The following is a 14,494-nucleotide window of genomic DNA, read 5'->3' as shown; positions in this document are numbered from 1 at the left end:
AATTTTTTAATTGTTCAATATATATATATATATATATAAAATGTTAAAAAAGAAAAAAATATATATATATATATTGATCTTGAATAATTTTTTAATTGTTGTGGGCCACAAGATAGGCTTTTCCATCTCAAAAGCTTGCTGATCCCTGCTCTAAAAGAAAGCTTTCTCTCTGTTAGCTCACAGTTTAGGAGCTGCAAGGTCCTTGCCCGCTTTCAGTGTCTTGGGTTTTCCATGTGTCTTGTTACCAGTCTTCCCCTCGCTCTAGAAGGTTCCCACAGTAGGACTGTGGGCCCAGAGGACTCCCTTCCTTCCTGCCTCTTCTTTCTTAGTGGTAGGTGGCCCCTCGGATCTCCGGTCACTTGTCTAATCTCTTCCATACCTCAAAAAGATCGATTAAGAGTCCATCTAGTCTTATAGATTGTATCCTGCCTCATTAACACTTTAGAAGTTAGACCTTATATGCTAATCACAAATAGAGCATAATTGCATAATAATAGCCCAGTCAGTTTTTAATAGATTTTCACTGTCCTCTTTTATTAAGCAAAGACCCTTTGTCCTTTAGGAAAGAGACTTTCAATGCGTTCTATAGAGAAACTTTAAATGTGTTCTCTAAATGTGCCACTCAAAGGAAATTATCAGTAAAATTGTAATGAACAATGTTTTAATATACATTATGAAAACTTTTGGCAGTCAGCTCTTCTGAGGAAACATACCTTATTACTATTTTAAAGTGTCATGCACGTCAAGGTTCAAGCAAAGATACACACCACATGTTTATTCTGCTAGTGCAAGAGATTACCGTTTACTTACAAAAAGCAGAGCCCGAATCAGGTCAGCGTCACTTGTGCCACCAGCCCCCCATGATCAGCCAGTCTCCTTTTGTGGTCCATGCAGGACGGCCCCTTCCCCATGCCAGGCACAGGAAGAATAGAGTGGGGCTGACCAGGTGCCATATAGTGCCCATGTAAGTGGTAATTGTTGAATGCCCAGAAGAGATTGGAAAGCTTCTTTGGTAAAGAGAAGGGACGGAGAGAGATTCTTAGCTTTTTTTCTTTTTTAATCAGAGGACGTTCTGAATAGAAAAGGCAGACTATCCTCCTAAAGAAATATATAGGAATTAAAGTACCGAGGTCCAGATGCTAATAGAGACACTAATTATTGCTCTTCGTAGTTGCTACCATGTCAATTTTATTCATAGCAACCCATGTGACAAATTACAAGGCCCTGTGGGGCCTACAGGTTTTTCTAGTCTGTACTAAAGAGAGCAAATCACCTGGTCGCTTGCCCTATGCGGCCACTGAGTGCAATTGCCGAACTTTTGAGGTTCACAACTGAGCGCTTAATTACTCTGCCACCAGAGCTCCCAGATACTGATTATGGATCACAATTGAATGTCCATGGATACATTTCATATCTTTGTCCTATAGAAGACATGTCAATGATTGGTTTATGCAGTAAGTCCCCGTACAATACTTTAGAGTTAGATCTCCTTTGTCTGGATATATTCCAGATAATTAAAGATAGAAAAATATTAGAAAAGGTAACAGGTAATTAATTAATAATACAGGAGGCCTTTTGGGGGAAGATGGCCATGATTGCACAAGGATTTTATTCTATATGGAAAGGAATTATCATAAACAAACTTAAAATCACAGGTAACATAAGACTTCTCATAAGCAAATAAAATGAAGATGAACATTTCACTAGAAAATTGGCAAAGAACATGATTAAGTAATCACAGCGTCAAAATTATAAATAATGAATAAGCATTTATTTTAAGTGTTTAAAAATGTTCTATGTAGTAGCAGTAATAGTAGTAGTAATAAAAACTATCATGCTAGTAATAATAGTTCTGATTTATCGTATGTTTTTATTTTTCTGATTGTGTTAGGAGCTTGGAACAAAATAGCTAGTGGAATCTTTTAAAAGGCAACTGTATTGTTATCATTATTTAATAAATCTGGCAAGTGAGAAAGGAGATTAAGGAACTGACTAAAGTAACAAAGGCATCTAGTGGTTGAAACAAGTTCATAACCCAGACCCTCTGACACAAGAGCTCCCTTGCGAAGAACTCGCTCACATACAACTGCCAGAAGTCTCCCTGAGAGTTAAAGAAAAGCTGATGACTTGCCCAAGATCACCCAGCTTGTAAGTGTTAAAAACGGAGTTACGCTTTAGCAAGAAAAATCACATGAGTAGGAAGAAAGGGAAGTGGGTAATATAACTAAGATGACTACCCAAAGAAATTTCTTTTAATTTTGAAAATTCACTATTTCGTTTCAGAACATTTGAAAGCTACTTCAGAGAAGATGAAGAGGGGACTTACGTTTGTAAAACTGGTTAACCCATGTTCAGGTAAACTTCTTTGTCTCCTCCTGGCCTTTCCTCTCCCGGAGCATTCTTCCTCTGACCTCCCCATCTTTGTGCCTCCTCTTTCTCTCCCTTACGCCAAGAAGGCTAACTGGAACACATTTTAAATGTTGTTATAAGGGTATATGTACTTATTTGACATTGCATCTCCATTCTTTTAGAATTTAACTTTAAATAGCATTTAAAGTTAAAATGGCCTCTTAAGGTGACAAAAACAAGCTGAAGGCATTTTTCATCTTGCAGCTAATTCACTCAACCTAAACATTTTTTAGTTTCTTCTTATAATTTTACTTATAATCAGAACTGTTCATTGATAAGAAATGCTGGCAAAGCAAAAGAATAACAAATTTGATTTCTGTCTTAAAACAGATTTTCTTAAACCAACTTTTTTTCTGAGTAGTTATCCAAGATTACCTTTCATTATATTTAATGTTATATGGGACTAAGTTAGAAAATGTTGCTATGAAATCATAGAATCCTGTATTAAACCAAAATGTCAAACTGTGAAGCTATTGTTTCTCAACTTATCCTCCATGTACATCTAGGCACTTCTGAAGTCAATGTTTTAATTTTCCTAACCAAGAATTCTGTGTACTTTGATTTACACCAATTCAAAACAGCATTTTGGCATCTTCCAAGATTTAAATTTTGTACCTTTTAAATGTTCTTTGAGTTCAGGAAATAAAATGAAACCTGAAGGGGCAAAATCGGGCAGGAGGGTGAATGGGACAGATTCATCATTAAATAGTCACAAGGCGGCCCTTGTTACCCTTGGAAAATGAGCAGGTGCATTATGGTTCTCCTTTAATTTTCTTGAAACTTCTTCACAATGAGCCCCGTGATTGTCCTGTGTCCTTCAAAAACCATATCAAAATTACCTCTTTGAAATCCTACGAAACCATCACCACAGTTCTCTGAGCTCACCCTACAACCTTGAATGTCATGGGCTGAGTAGCTCCTCTCGGAGCAACTGTTTTGGCTGAGCTTTTTTTCTTAATGCGCCCTAACAAAACTAAGATAATATATTACTGAGGAAATGTCTGTCTTTGTTCGGAATAAGCCTAGGCATATATGAATAGAACCCTAGCAGTAATACTTTTTGACTTATTCCCTTTAAATAAAATAAACAACCAAATGTTTCTTTTTAAAAGGTTTTTACTTGATGTATCAAAATTTTGAGTTGTTTCATTTCTAGCCACTCTTCGCTTTTTCATTATGACTAGTATTTTTTTCCTTGTGTGTTTTTTTTCTATAATATTTCCTATAAAAGGGATTTTTGTTTTGTTTTTAAGATCATTTTATTGGGGGCTCTTACAGTTCTTATAACAATCTATACATCAATTGTATCAAGCATATTTATACATATGTTGCCATCATCACTTTCTAAACGTTACCTTTCTATTAAGGGATGTTTATTTTATTAGAAATCATTTTGTTTATTTCATATGCAGTATATATTCTGTTTTGTCTTTTATTTTTTGTTCCATTGCCATTAAGTTGATGCTGACTCTTACTGACCCTATAAGACAGTAGAACTACCCCAGTGAGTTTCCGACACTGTCCCTCTTTGAGTTGAAAGCCCTGTCTTTCTCCCAAGGAGGCTCATAGTTTCGAACTGCTGACCTTGTGGATCGCAGCCACGAGTAGCCACTATGCCACCAAGTCGCCTTCATTTTTTGTTCAGACAAAATATAATTACATAGCAAATTGATAATATTTGTGTGTGCTTGGTAAATACTTGATGATTTATTGAGTCAGCATTTTCCTCGTAAGTGTAATGTTGACTAGTGAAAGTACATAAAAACCAATGGGAAGAGACGCTCATTGTAGAAGAAACATACAAGGAGTGAGAGAAGGAACATCTTGACACCCTCCAGTATTCTTTTCCTAAAATGAGAATGAATATCATTGTTGGCTATTTGGGACACCTTGACCCTTGCATAATATTAAATCGAGGTGAGAAATCTGTGGGATCTTCAAAAAGTGTGTGGAAAATGGAACTAAAAGTTAGAAATAAAAAATGTAAAAGTTATTTCTCAATATAAACACTAAGAAGGCCAAGATACCTTTGTGGTTATACCAGCTATGACTAGAGAACTAAGGGTCATGGGAATTTAACTGTGTTAACACGGTCTTTTGCCTTCATTAATTGAAGAGAAATGGGTGCCTTTAAAGATATTTTAAGATTAGGAAGCAGAAAGAAGTCAGAAAAAACTAAACCAGGACGTAAGTTGGAATGCCTAATGCGTTTCCATTCAAAACTCTTACAAAAGTGCCCTCGTTTGATGAGACAACTGAGAGGAACTTTGTCCGGATAGAGACAGACTGGTGAGGTTTTCTTCAGTATTTTTCTGCTAAAGCGTTGCCTCACTTCTCAAAACACTCTCATAATCAGCAGACGGTTATCGTTTCGCCCTCCAGAAATCAACAAGCATTTCCAAAACTGTGACCCTGGGCTTGCCCTTGATCAGTATGCTTCTGCTTTGACTGGAGCACTCCCACATCTTGGGAGCCATTGTATCTTTAGGATCCTTTTGAAAAAGCCATGTTTCTTTCATCTTTTGTTACAGTTCTTCCAAGAATTACATCAGGATCTTAATCCTACTTGTTTAAATTTTCTGTGGAAAGGTCTGGTACTGTCTGCAGTTGATCTGCGTGCAACGATTTTGCCACTTGCTTAGCAAAAAGTTTGCTCGACTTTTCTTTTTCACTCAGAATGTTGTAAACTAAGCCAGTTAAAGTGTCTCTGAGGCTGGCTATTATTTCTGCCATTAATTACCTGGCTTTTTCAATGAGGGCACAACCAAATTTCATTTTTTCCTTTACAAATTGATGTGCATTGTCTTTGGGCTATTGTCTCCATAAATGCTTTTTTTAAAGCATTACTAATTTCATTATTCTTCCAGCCAAGCTTCATTGTGGGTAGAAGGAGGGATCCCCCACAAATCATCACAGGTCCGGTAGCGCAATTGTACAGCGATCATAAGTAAAGATTATAGTAAAGTCATAGAGAGCATGAAAGGTAGAGGAGAGATTGGAATAATGGAGTCAGACACAATTCATGCTCACCTCAGCCCCGCTTGGTGGTCCTCGTGGGGGAGCCTGGCCAGGAGAGCAGGAGAGAGCCTCCGGGGGCGAGAGCAGGAGAGCCCAACTTTATTGCTAACCAAGGGCTATATCTCATCAGGGGGACATGATTACATGCTTACACGTCACAGGAAGGGGCAGTACAATAGGCATGCACATTGCAGGAAGGGGATCTATGATAGGCATAAGCGTAACAGGAAGGGATGAGCTGGGGGTGTGCCCATAGGAATGGGAAGGTCTAGGGGAACACATGTGACAAGATGGGCAGACCCTAGATTCATGATGGCAGCCTAACCTTGGTCATCCTTGGGCGGGTTTGACCTCTCTGGGGTCTCCTACAAGGAAACAGACAACTACTATCCTTATCAGAAGGGAGTGGGCCCTACTTATTGTGGGATAGACAGTGGTGTCTGCTTGGTCTAGATGGCTGATAGCTCTTGGGGAGAATGACCCCTGATCTACACCTGATGACCTCCAAGTGCATAGTCATTCGCAAGCAGCTAAGTTTGGCATCTATTTGGGGGAGACAACTTGGGAGAAATCCTTCTGTTTCCCACACTTCATCATAAATCTGATGCTTGTTTTGCTTCAGTTTGTTTCATTCATGTTGCGCTGACTGAGGTGCTTTTCACACCGATGTCTTATTCTTTTGAGTGTCTCAAACTAGATCCTGTTCAGACATGTTATAATCGGTTAATATGGTTTATTCGGGTGTTAAGAAATTTGACACCCATGTATATTTCTTAATATGCATATTCCGTGAACTTTTTGCAGATTCTCGTAGTTCTTCAAAAGAAGTTTTATTTAGCAGGAAAGCTTTTTAAACATTTAACAAAATTCCAGATTAAAAAGAAATGTCAGTCCTGTTCTAAAATTCTTGTTTTGCCTCAATGTCCATAGACAACAGAGGAGCACATGTTTTTACTTGCTCCCATGGAAAACTAAAAGCTACCTGAAACTTTACTGTATGTTCTGTCTTTCAAATCTTTCCTATGGGACGTAGGTTTAGTTTGTTTTCTTTTGGTCAGGTGCATTGAATCAGTTCCGACTCATAGGCGCCTTATGTGTAATAGTACAGAACAGTGCCCTGTCCTGCACCAGCTTCATGATTACTATTTTTGAGCTCATTTTTGCAACTACCATGACAGTCCATCTTGTGGAGGATTGTCTTCTTTTTTTCCAATATGTCCTTCTCAGGAATGAGTCCCTCCTGGTGACTTGTCTAAAGTCTGTGACACAAAGTACTGGACTGGCTAGAACTCTCTTGGGACTGGACTCAGGCAACATGTCCCTGGAGTACCAGGGAAGCAAGGTAGCCCTGGAAGAATGAAGGGAAAATTAACACAGGAGCGTGTGAACTTCATCTTTCTGTGGACCCATCTTTCTGGCTCACACCCAGAGCAGAGTCATTTAAAAGAGAATGTGGGATGGCCACCGGAGAACACGCTTGGGAAGATCTTCTCAGCAAATACCAGAAAAGTTCCAACAGGAGGGAATCCTCAGGTCCCTGGAATCTAGAGAAACAACATAAAAACTAAGTATACCACCGTTTTCTTTCTTCAAATCAAGAATAAGAAATTTCAGCCAATTTTGTGTGTTTCTGACTCCCCTTCACCATTGACAGTGGTCTGAGCCACCTCAGAGCACTCCCCCTGCATGAACTGGATGTTTCCCAGGTGAGGTAGTTAGTTTATTGTGCCAACCTGGCCGATAAGCACGTGTGGAGTTGATAGAAGGGCAGAGGGATAAATGGCTCCATAAACCTTGCCTTTCTAGTTCTTGGGTCTCTTGCTTTCTGATGGTCAGACCAGGGTGCAGCTGCCTTAGCCAGTTCCCTGCTTCAGCCGGCAAGGCTCACTTTCTGCAAGACATCCCCAAGGAGAAGCCACGTGGACCTACCCCAGTGCAGCCCTGGGTGGTGGAGCAGCCATGTGGAGATGCTTGCCAGCGCTGAGATGCTTACACATTCACTGATTCAGCTTTCCTCCTGCAGTCTGCATCATAGTGTGTATTTTGTGAGATGGAGGAGGACTTTGGGGATTGGCGTCAGACATATGGGCTAATGTTGGACTTGTGGCCGTGGGCAGTACTGGGTTGGGACGTTTTCTTGATGTGCACTTAACCTCTATATAAAACTCTCGTATACATGAGTTTCTGTAGATTTGTTTCTCTAAAGTACCCAGATTAATACACCAGGTCTCTTTTCAATTCACCCAGCCAAACCCCTCTCCTGGCTGGCTGCTGGAAGTGCTGCATAAATAGTAGAACTCTTCACCTTGGTGCAGACATCTTCACTACCCAAGCAATAATTTGTGCCATCAATAAATTGTCCCCCTTCACTTCTCCATTCCTCAGCAGTCCGCTCCCAACGTGCTCCCCTCCCCTCTCCAATGGCAGATGATGACACATACCAACCCTGTCAATGAAGCAGGAACCCCATCCAAAAGGGATTTTTTTTCTTTAACTTTTCAAGTTTTACATCCTTTTATTTATTTTACTCTATGTTACTCTTTGACTCTAAACCCCTTTCTATGCGACCCCACCACCTCGAGGCTGCACATACCCCGCAGGCAGGCACACTCACTGAAGCCAGGTGTTTCCCCTTTTTCGAAGCCAGTTTTTTCTCGCAAGCCCATAAGAGCACACTCAGTTCACGCTACCATAGCAACAGAACTCCTTATCTGTACCCAAGCCAAGCCCTTGCTTATTTTTTTTACTCCTCATGTGCTCTACACGTATAAATATCTCCTGCTGCTTCTTCAATCTTCTTCCCCTTCTCCCTTTTACCTCCTCTCGTCCCCCCTTTTAAAAAGCTTTGAATTCCACTTTAACTCTGCTACTTCTAAATATATACATACAAATACTCTCCTTTTGGTTTGATTTTGAATTTGCTTACAATTTTCTCCTGCCTCTTTACTTACCTCTTTCTACGTTTTCCCTCTCCTAGTGAGTGTGCCTAACGCTCTTAAAACACATGGTCCCATTGTATTTTACAAACCTTTCGGTCTGTCCAGATGGCACCTTACCATTATTACTATTGCCAGTATTTTATTCTCTCTATTCTTCCCCCACCCTACCTTCCCCACGTACCCATCTTTCTCCCTTTCCCCTAATTTCCCACAGTTGGTTTTCCAGGTTCTGCTAAATGCCTCCTTCATAACTGGAAAAAGCCAATTACCCCAGTAAAACCCAGCGGCCCACATACCACTGATAACTGCTCCCCAGAGCGGAGTTTGAACCATGGTGTAGGTGCAGGTGCCACGGGCTGCCAAAATGACAAACTTTCTTGGAAGAAGGATGGTCAGAATGCTCCCTAGAGGCCAGGATGGTCAGACTTGGACTCACATACTTTAGACATGATGCCAGAAGAGACCCGTCCCTGAAGAAGGACCTCATGTTGGTATGATGTCAAAGTACAGGGACAGCAAACAAGGAAGGGCTTCAATGAGATGGAATGACCTGGTGGCTGCAACACTGAGCTCAATTGTGAGGACGGTGCTGGCCCAGGCAGCGTTTCATTCTGTTTTGTGTAGGACCACTATGCATAAGAACGGACTCAGTGACATCCAAAAACAACAACACACTGCCACAACCATTCTTGAATTCTTTTCAGAAAAATTTGACTTGCATTTGCTATTAAGGTTATCATTCGATAATGTTTGCATCCTTTAGGATCACCTTTCTTTAGGATGAGTTTGGATATCCAACTCTCCAGTCAGCTGTTCCAGTTGACCACTCTTCCAGATTTCTTGGCATAGACTAGTGAGCACGTCCAGCAATGCAGCTGGAATTGAAACATTTGAATTGGTGTTCATCAGTTCCTGGAGCACTGTTTTTCCTCATTGCCTCAGTGCAGCTTGGACTTCTTCCTTCAAAACTATTTTTTCTTGATCTTGTGCTATCTCCTGAAATCATCAAATAGCAACCAATTTTTGGTTTAGTGACTGTGGTAGTTACATCATCTATTGTCTACTTGAGACTTAAGAGTGAAGGGGTGGAGGTTAGCCTGTCAATCAGGTCACAGCTTGATAACTCATTCAGAGGCGCTAAGGAGATAAATAGCTTGCTGGAGGCAGGACACACACTCTCTGGGAGACATTCCTGTTGACAAGACATGTGGACCTACCCTGATGGAGCCAGAGCCCTGTAGCTGGAGGAGCCAAGTGGAGACCCATGCCAGCACTAAGATGAGTTGCTTCCACTGCTACCGGAGCCACAAGACTTTCCACCCACTGGATGATCTTCCTGCATTCGGCATCATTGCATGTGCTACATGAGTCTGAAGAGGAATTTAGACACGGGTATCGGACCTGTGGGCTCATATCGGACTTAAGGAGCTGATCTGGATTGGGCTGGGGTGTTTTCTTAATATAAAATTATTCTCTGATCCTGGATTTGTTTCTCTAGTCTGCCCAGACTAACACAGTGACTTTGTGTATTACTCCCATCTTTTAATGCTTCCTGTGTCATTCAGTAGTTCACCCATAGGATCTTTCTTCATTGCAATTCAAGACCTGGTTTATTTTCTGTTTTCCATCTTAAGAAATGCTGATCATGTTCTTTTCTTTTGGTTTTCTAACTCCATGCCCTTGTACATTTCATTATAATACTTTGTCTTCTTGAGTTACCCTTTCAAATCTTCTGTTCAGTATTACTTCATTTTTCTTTCATTTAAGCTACTCTGTTCTAGAGCAAGTTTCAGAATCTCTTCTGACATGACTATTCTTTATTTTCTCTCTTTTGAAGATCTTTTGCTTTCTTCATGTATGACCTTTGTATGCCACAAAACTTATTGCACACCTCAATTCATCCTGCGTCATTAGTGTTTAAGGCATCCAATCTCTTCAGGTGAGATACATTTGAGTTTGTATTTTATTTCTCATGGACTTTAAAATTTTTTTCTTCAGCTTCAACTTGAACTTGCATTTCAGTAATTAATGGTCTGCTCAGTAGTTAGCTCCTGGCCTTGTTTCTGCATCAAGTGAGGTCATTATGTATGAGTGGGTTCAAAAATTCATGGAAAAAAAATCCATTTTTGCTTAATTCCATTTTTATATGAATTTTTAAAGCCCACTTGTATAGTTCTATTTCGGTTGTTGATAAAAAGCATTTGTAATGAATAAGTCATTGGTCTTACAAAATCTTGTTATGTGATCTCCAGCATAGTTTCTATCAACAAGGCTGTATATTTCAACTACTGATCCTTCTTTGTTTCTAATTTTCACATTCCAATGATGAGTAATTATCAGTGCACCTTGATTGTATCCTTAATCAACTTCAGATTGCAGAAGCTGGTAAAAAGTCTGTTTCTTCATCTTTTGCATCTGTTACTGGTATGTAAAGTTGAGTAATAGTTGTGTTAACTAGTCTTTCTTCTATGGGACTGTATATTATTTTCTCATTGACAGCATCATACTTCAGGATAGATCTTGAAATTTCCATTTTTATGATGAATGGGACCCCATTACTCTTCAGTTTACCATTTCCACTATAGTAGACCACATGATAGTCTAACTTAGAATAGCCAATACCACGTCATTTCAGCTCACTATGCCTAAGATATTTATTTTCCTTTTACATGTTCCATTTCATTTTTTATGACTTCTCATTTTCTTAGATTCATAATGTATACAATTTATGCTCTAATTTTTAATTGATTTTACAGGTGTTTCTTTTCATTTTCAGTCATGCCACATCAAAGAATGAACCTCCCCAAAGCTTCACTCCATGGACATCATTAATTTGGGGTGCCTTTTACCCTTAGGGGCTGATCTGGCACTATATCAGCTAATATTGTATTGCTATTCATAAGATTTTCACTGGCCAATATTTTAAGAAATAGACCACTGGGCCCTTCTATTTAGTCTGTTTTAGTCTGGAAGAGCTAATGAAACATATCCTCCATGGTGACCCTGCTGGTATTTGAAATACCATGGCATAGCTTCTAACATCACAGTGGCATACAAGCAACCAGAATACAATAAACTGACCGATAACTAGTGGTAGGTTCAGTAATGCCCCTATTTTATAGAGGTGGAAACGGTGGCACAAATGGTCATGTAACTCTTTAATGACACATGGCCAGCATGTGATAGAGATGAATTCAAGCTTAGGAACATTGACTCCAGAGGTATGGCATTTTAAGAGATATTTCATGAATTTGGGGGTTAGAACATTCAGATCTTTACAGCCCACTCCCCACCTACACACTACCCCAACACCATTACCCCTTATTTTTTAAGAAACAAAGGGGGGGGGGCAAGGATCCAACCAGATGAGATGTACTTTACCTCTTTGACAGCAGGAAGAATATTGTCGCGACCTTGCTATTCTCCTATAGAACTGGCCTGGGAGCTTGTATCCTTGCTAGTCCTCTGTGCCTGGGGAGCCACAGGTTGCACCGTTAGATTTCAGTGGTACAGGAATGGGTCTTCCATCCCACCATGATGGAGAGTCAACGAGAGATAAATCATTTTCATGTTTTGTTTTGTTTTTTAAAATCATTTTATTAGGGGCTCATACAACTCTGATCACAATCCATACATATATCAATTGTGTAAAGCGCGTTTGTACATTCATTGCCCTCATCATTCTCAAAACATTTGCTTTCCACCTAAGCCCCTGGCATCAATTCCTCACTTTATCCCCTCCCTCCCCAATCCCCCCTCCCTCATGAACCCTTGATAATTTATAAATTGTTATTTTGTCATATCTTGCTCTGTCCAATGTCTCCCTTCACCCACTTTTCTGTTTTTATTATTGGCTTGATTGGGTTTTATATAGCTGGAAAACCGGCACCTCTACATAATAACTGTAAGCTATCCTTGGAATCAGTTGTATAGAATCGAGCTGCATATTTATTCTCTTAATAGGAACATTTCTCAGAATTCTTGCATAGTCTTTTAATTTTTTTTTCTTTAATGTGAAAATTTTAATAAAAAAGAGATTTGTCTTAACAGGGGAAGGAGCCATGTACTTGTTTGATATATATCTACAGAAGTTGTTTGAAATAAAAGTTTTCAAAGAGAAATGCCATTCTTGGTTCATAAACCAGTCAGTTCAGTCAGGTAAGTGACATAGTGTATATATTTCCATTAACTAACTGCATGCTCCATCTCCTCTGTGTTAGACAAGATTGTCTGGAGAAACAAATGTAGTTACATGGAAATTTGTGCAAGAAAGAGCTTTGTCTCAAGAACCAAGTCCATAACAAGTCCATAAGCATCCTAATCTAGTCCAACTCAAGCCCATAAATCAAGTGGCTCAAAAGTCAGTGGAAACTTGGCTGGGCACCAACAGTGCTTAGGGTCTGGCAGCCCACACTGGGCCACCCGTGGAGGCAGGCAGAATCCCAGAAAGCAGAAAGGCATAGGGCCAGAGAGAGTGGCTTCTAGTGTCTACAACTCTTATACAAAAAGACTTATGACACCAAGGAATGTTTATCGGGATGCAATCCAATTGATAGGTTGGACCCCACCCTTACCCTTATCCAGGTATGTCTAGTTAACATAATCCATAACCATCACATCACATCCATTCTTCACACAGTTCTATCTGCCTGGATTTGGTCCATGGCCCTTAGCACTTAAGCACCCATCCCTACCCCTCCATTCCTCGCTCCCCCAAAGGCAAGCAAACAAAAACACTGCCATCAAGAAGATTACCACATGAGGATTTGAAGTTTATGGTTCATTGTGACTTTAAGAGAATTGTATAGGAATCATGAGCTTATGTCCAAAAATACCTTAATTAGGAATTTCAAATATATTTTCAATGAATGTTTTTTTCCATAGAGATTCAGATGAAATAACTAAACTGTTTATATGAGAAATGTAATTCCCTTTGTTCTCTTTTTAATCTGTAGACGGTCATCTACACTTTGCCACACCAATGGATCCTTTATTTCTGGTTCTCCACTATCTTATAAAGGCTGATAAAGAGGTAAGTTCCTCTCTTTTAAAAAAATAAAGAAACAAAATAGATGGGTCTTTATTTAGCTCTGTCTCTCCTTGTAATTATTCAAATGTAGATTCCCCACACATCAGATTTAATTTGGCTGTTGGGGGTGGGTGGGGGAGAGCGTGCTCTGTGTGCTGATATAGACAAGAGTAATGTCACACAGAACTGACAACCAGGCACTTAACCTTGATTAAGTTTAACACTTCCTGTGCGGTGCAGATGGTTCATGCTCTCAGTTGCTAACCGAAAGGTTGGAAGTTCAAGTTTACCCAGTGGTGAAAGGCCTGGCTTCTACTTCTCCAAACACCAGCAATTAGAAGCACTGTGAATACTGTTTCTAGTTTGACATGCATGGAATTGCTATGAGTCACTTAACTATGGCACCCGAGTAGCTTATTTGTCAACTGTGTGACCTCATTTGAGCTTTCGTGCCTTAGGGAACTGACAGCCTAGCAATAAAACAATTGCATCCTTAAGCACTTATTAGATTTGAAATATAATAAAAATGTTTTCTTTTTTGAAAAATTACCACAGGCCTGTGAATCAGGTCTCAAAGGAGCCTCAAGTTCTAGCAATGCAATCCCCATGTTGGCTTCGTCTACAGGTAGTGTAGCACACATGGTGGGGCAGAGAACTATCTAAAGCAGCAGCACACTGGTCCGATCAGCAGGGAGCAAGAGATATGGAATGCTGGCTATCTTCATTCATCTTGGTCGCCCTCCAGTCAAGCTGCAACCTGATCAAACGTTGCCCACATTCCTCTTGGCTTAGTCAGCTCAATAAACCTAACCATCACTTAAATATATGCAAATATATATGTCCACATGTAAGAAGCTCACCAGCCTTTGTGATTCTAGGATTGTAAATAATATAATCCAAATCTGAAGAAGGGAATAGTATCAGAGCTTACATTGTGATCACCCAATTTGTAGAAGGCTATGGATGACAGTGAAAGCCCAAATCCATTTGCAGGGTCCACACATGGTGTGGTAAGAGTATACAGTCCTTCCACACCACCTTTCCTGATTTTAAGTCTTACATTAATCTCCTGCTCTGTTCGCACAACTGCCTCTTGATC

At 39.9% G+C, this 14,494-nt stretch overlaps 1 protein-coding gene across 2 annotated transcripts in view; it reads left to right on the top strand.

Annotated features, from left to right (window-relative positions):
• Window positions 1–14,494, top strand: part of RNASEH2B (ribonuclease H2 subunit B) — a 102,831-nt gene that overhangs the window by 16,214 nt on the left and 72,123 nt on the right. For both annotated transcript variants that reach the window (XM_045283793.1, XM_045283794.1), the window contains exons 2-4: window positions 2,284–2,355; window positions 12,417–12,524; window positions 13,322–13,398. In XM_045283793.1, the coding sequence (XP_045139728.1) occupies window positions 2,310–2,355; window positions 12,417–12,524; window positions 13,322–13,398 (231 nt within the window). In that variant the 5' untranslated portion in view covers window positions 2,284–2,309. The remainder of the gene's footprint in view (window positions 1–2,283; window positions 2,356–12,416; window positions 12,525–13,321; window positions 13,399–14,494) is intronic.

This window comes from Echinops telfairi, unplaced genomic scaffold (genome assembly GCF_000313985.2).
Source record: "Echinops telfairi isolate 266 unplaced genomic scaffold, ASM31398v2 ScPeMD7_7467;HRSCAF=8505_0, whole genome shotgun sequence".
Lineage (NCBI taxonomy): Eukaryota > Metazoa > Chordata > Mammalia > Afrosoricida > Tenrecidae > Echinops > Echinops telfairi.
This window is presented reverse-complemented; position numbering and strand designations above follow the sequence as displayed.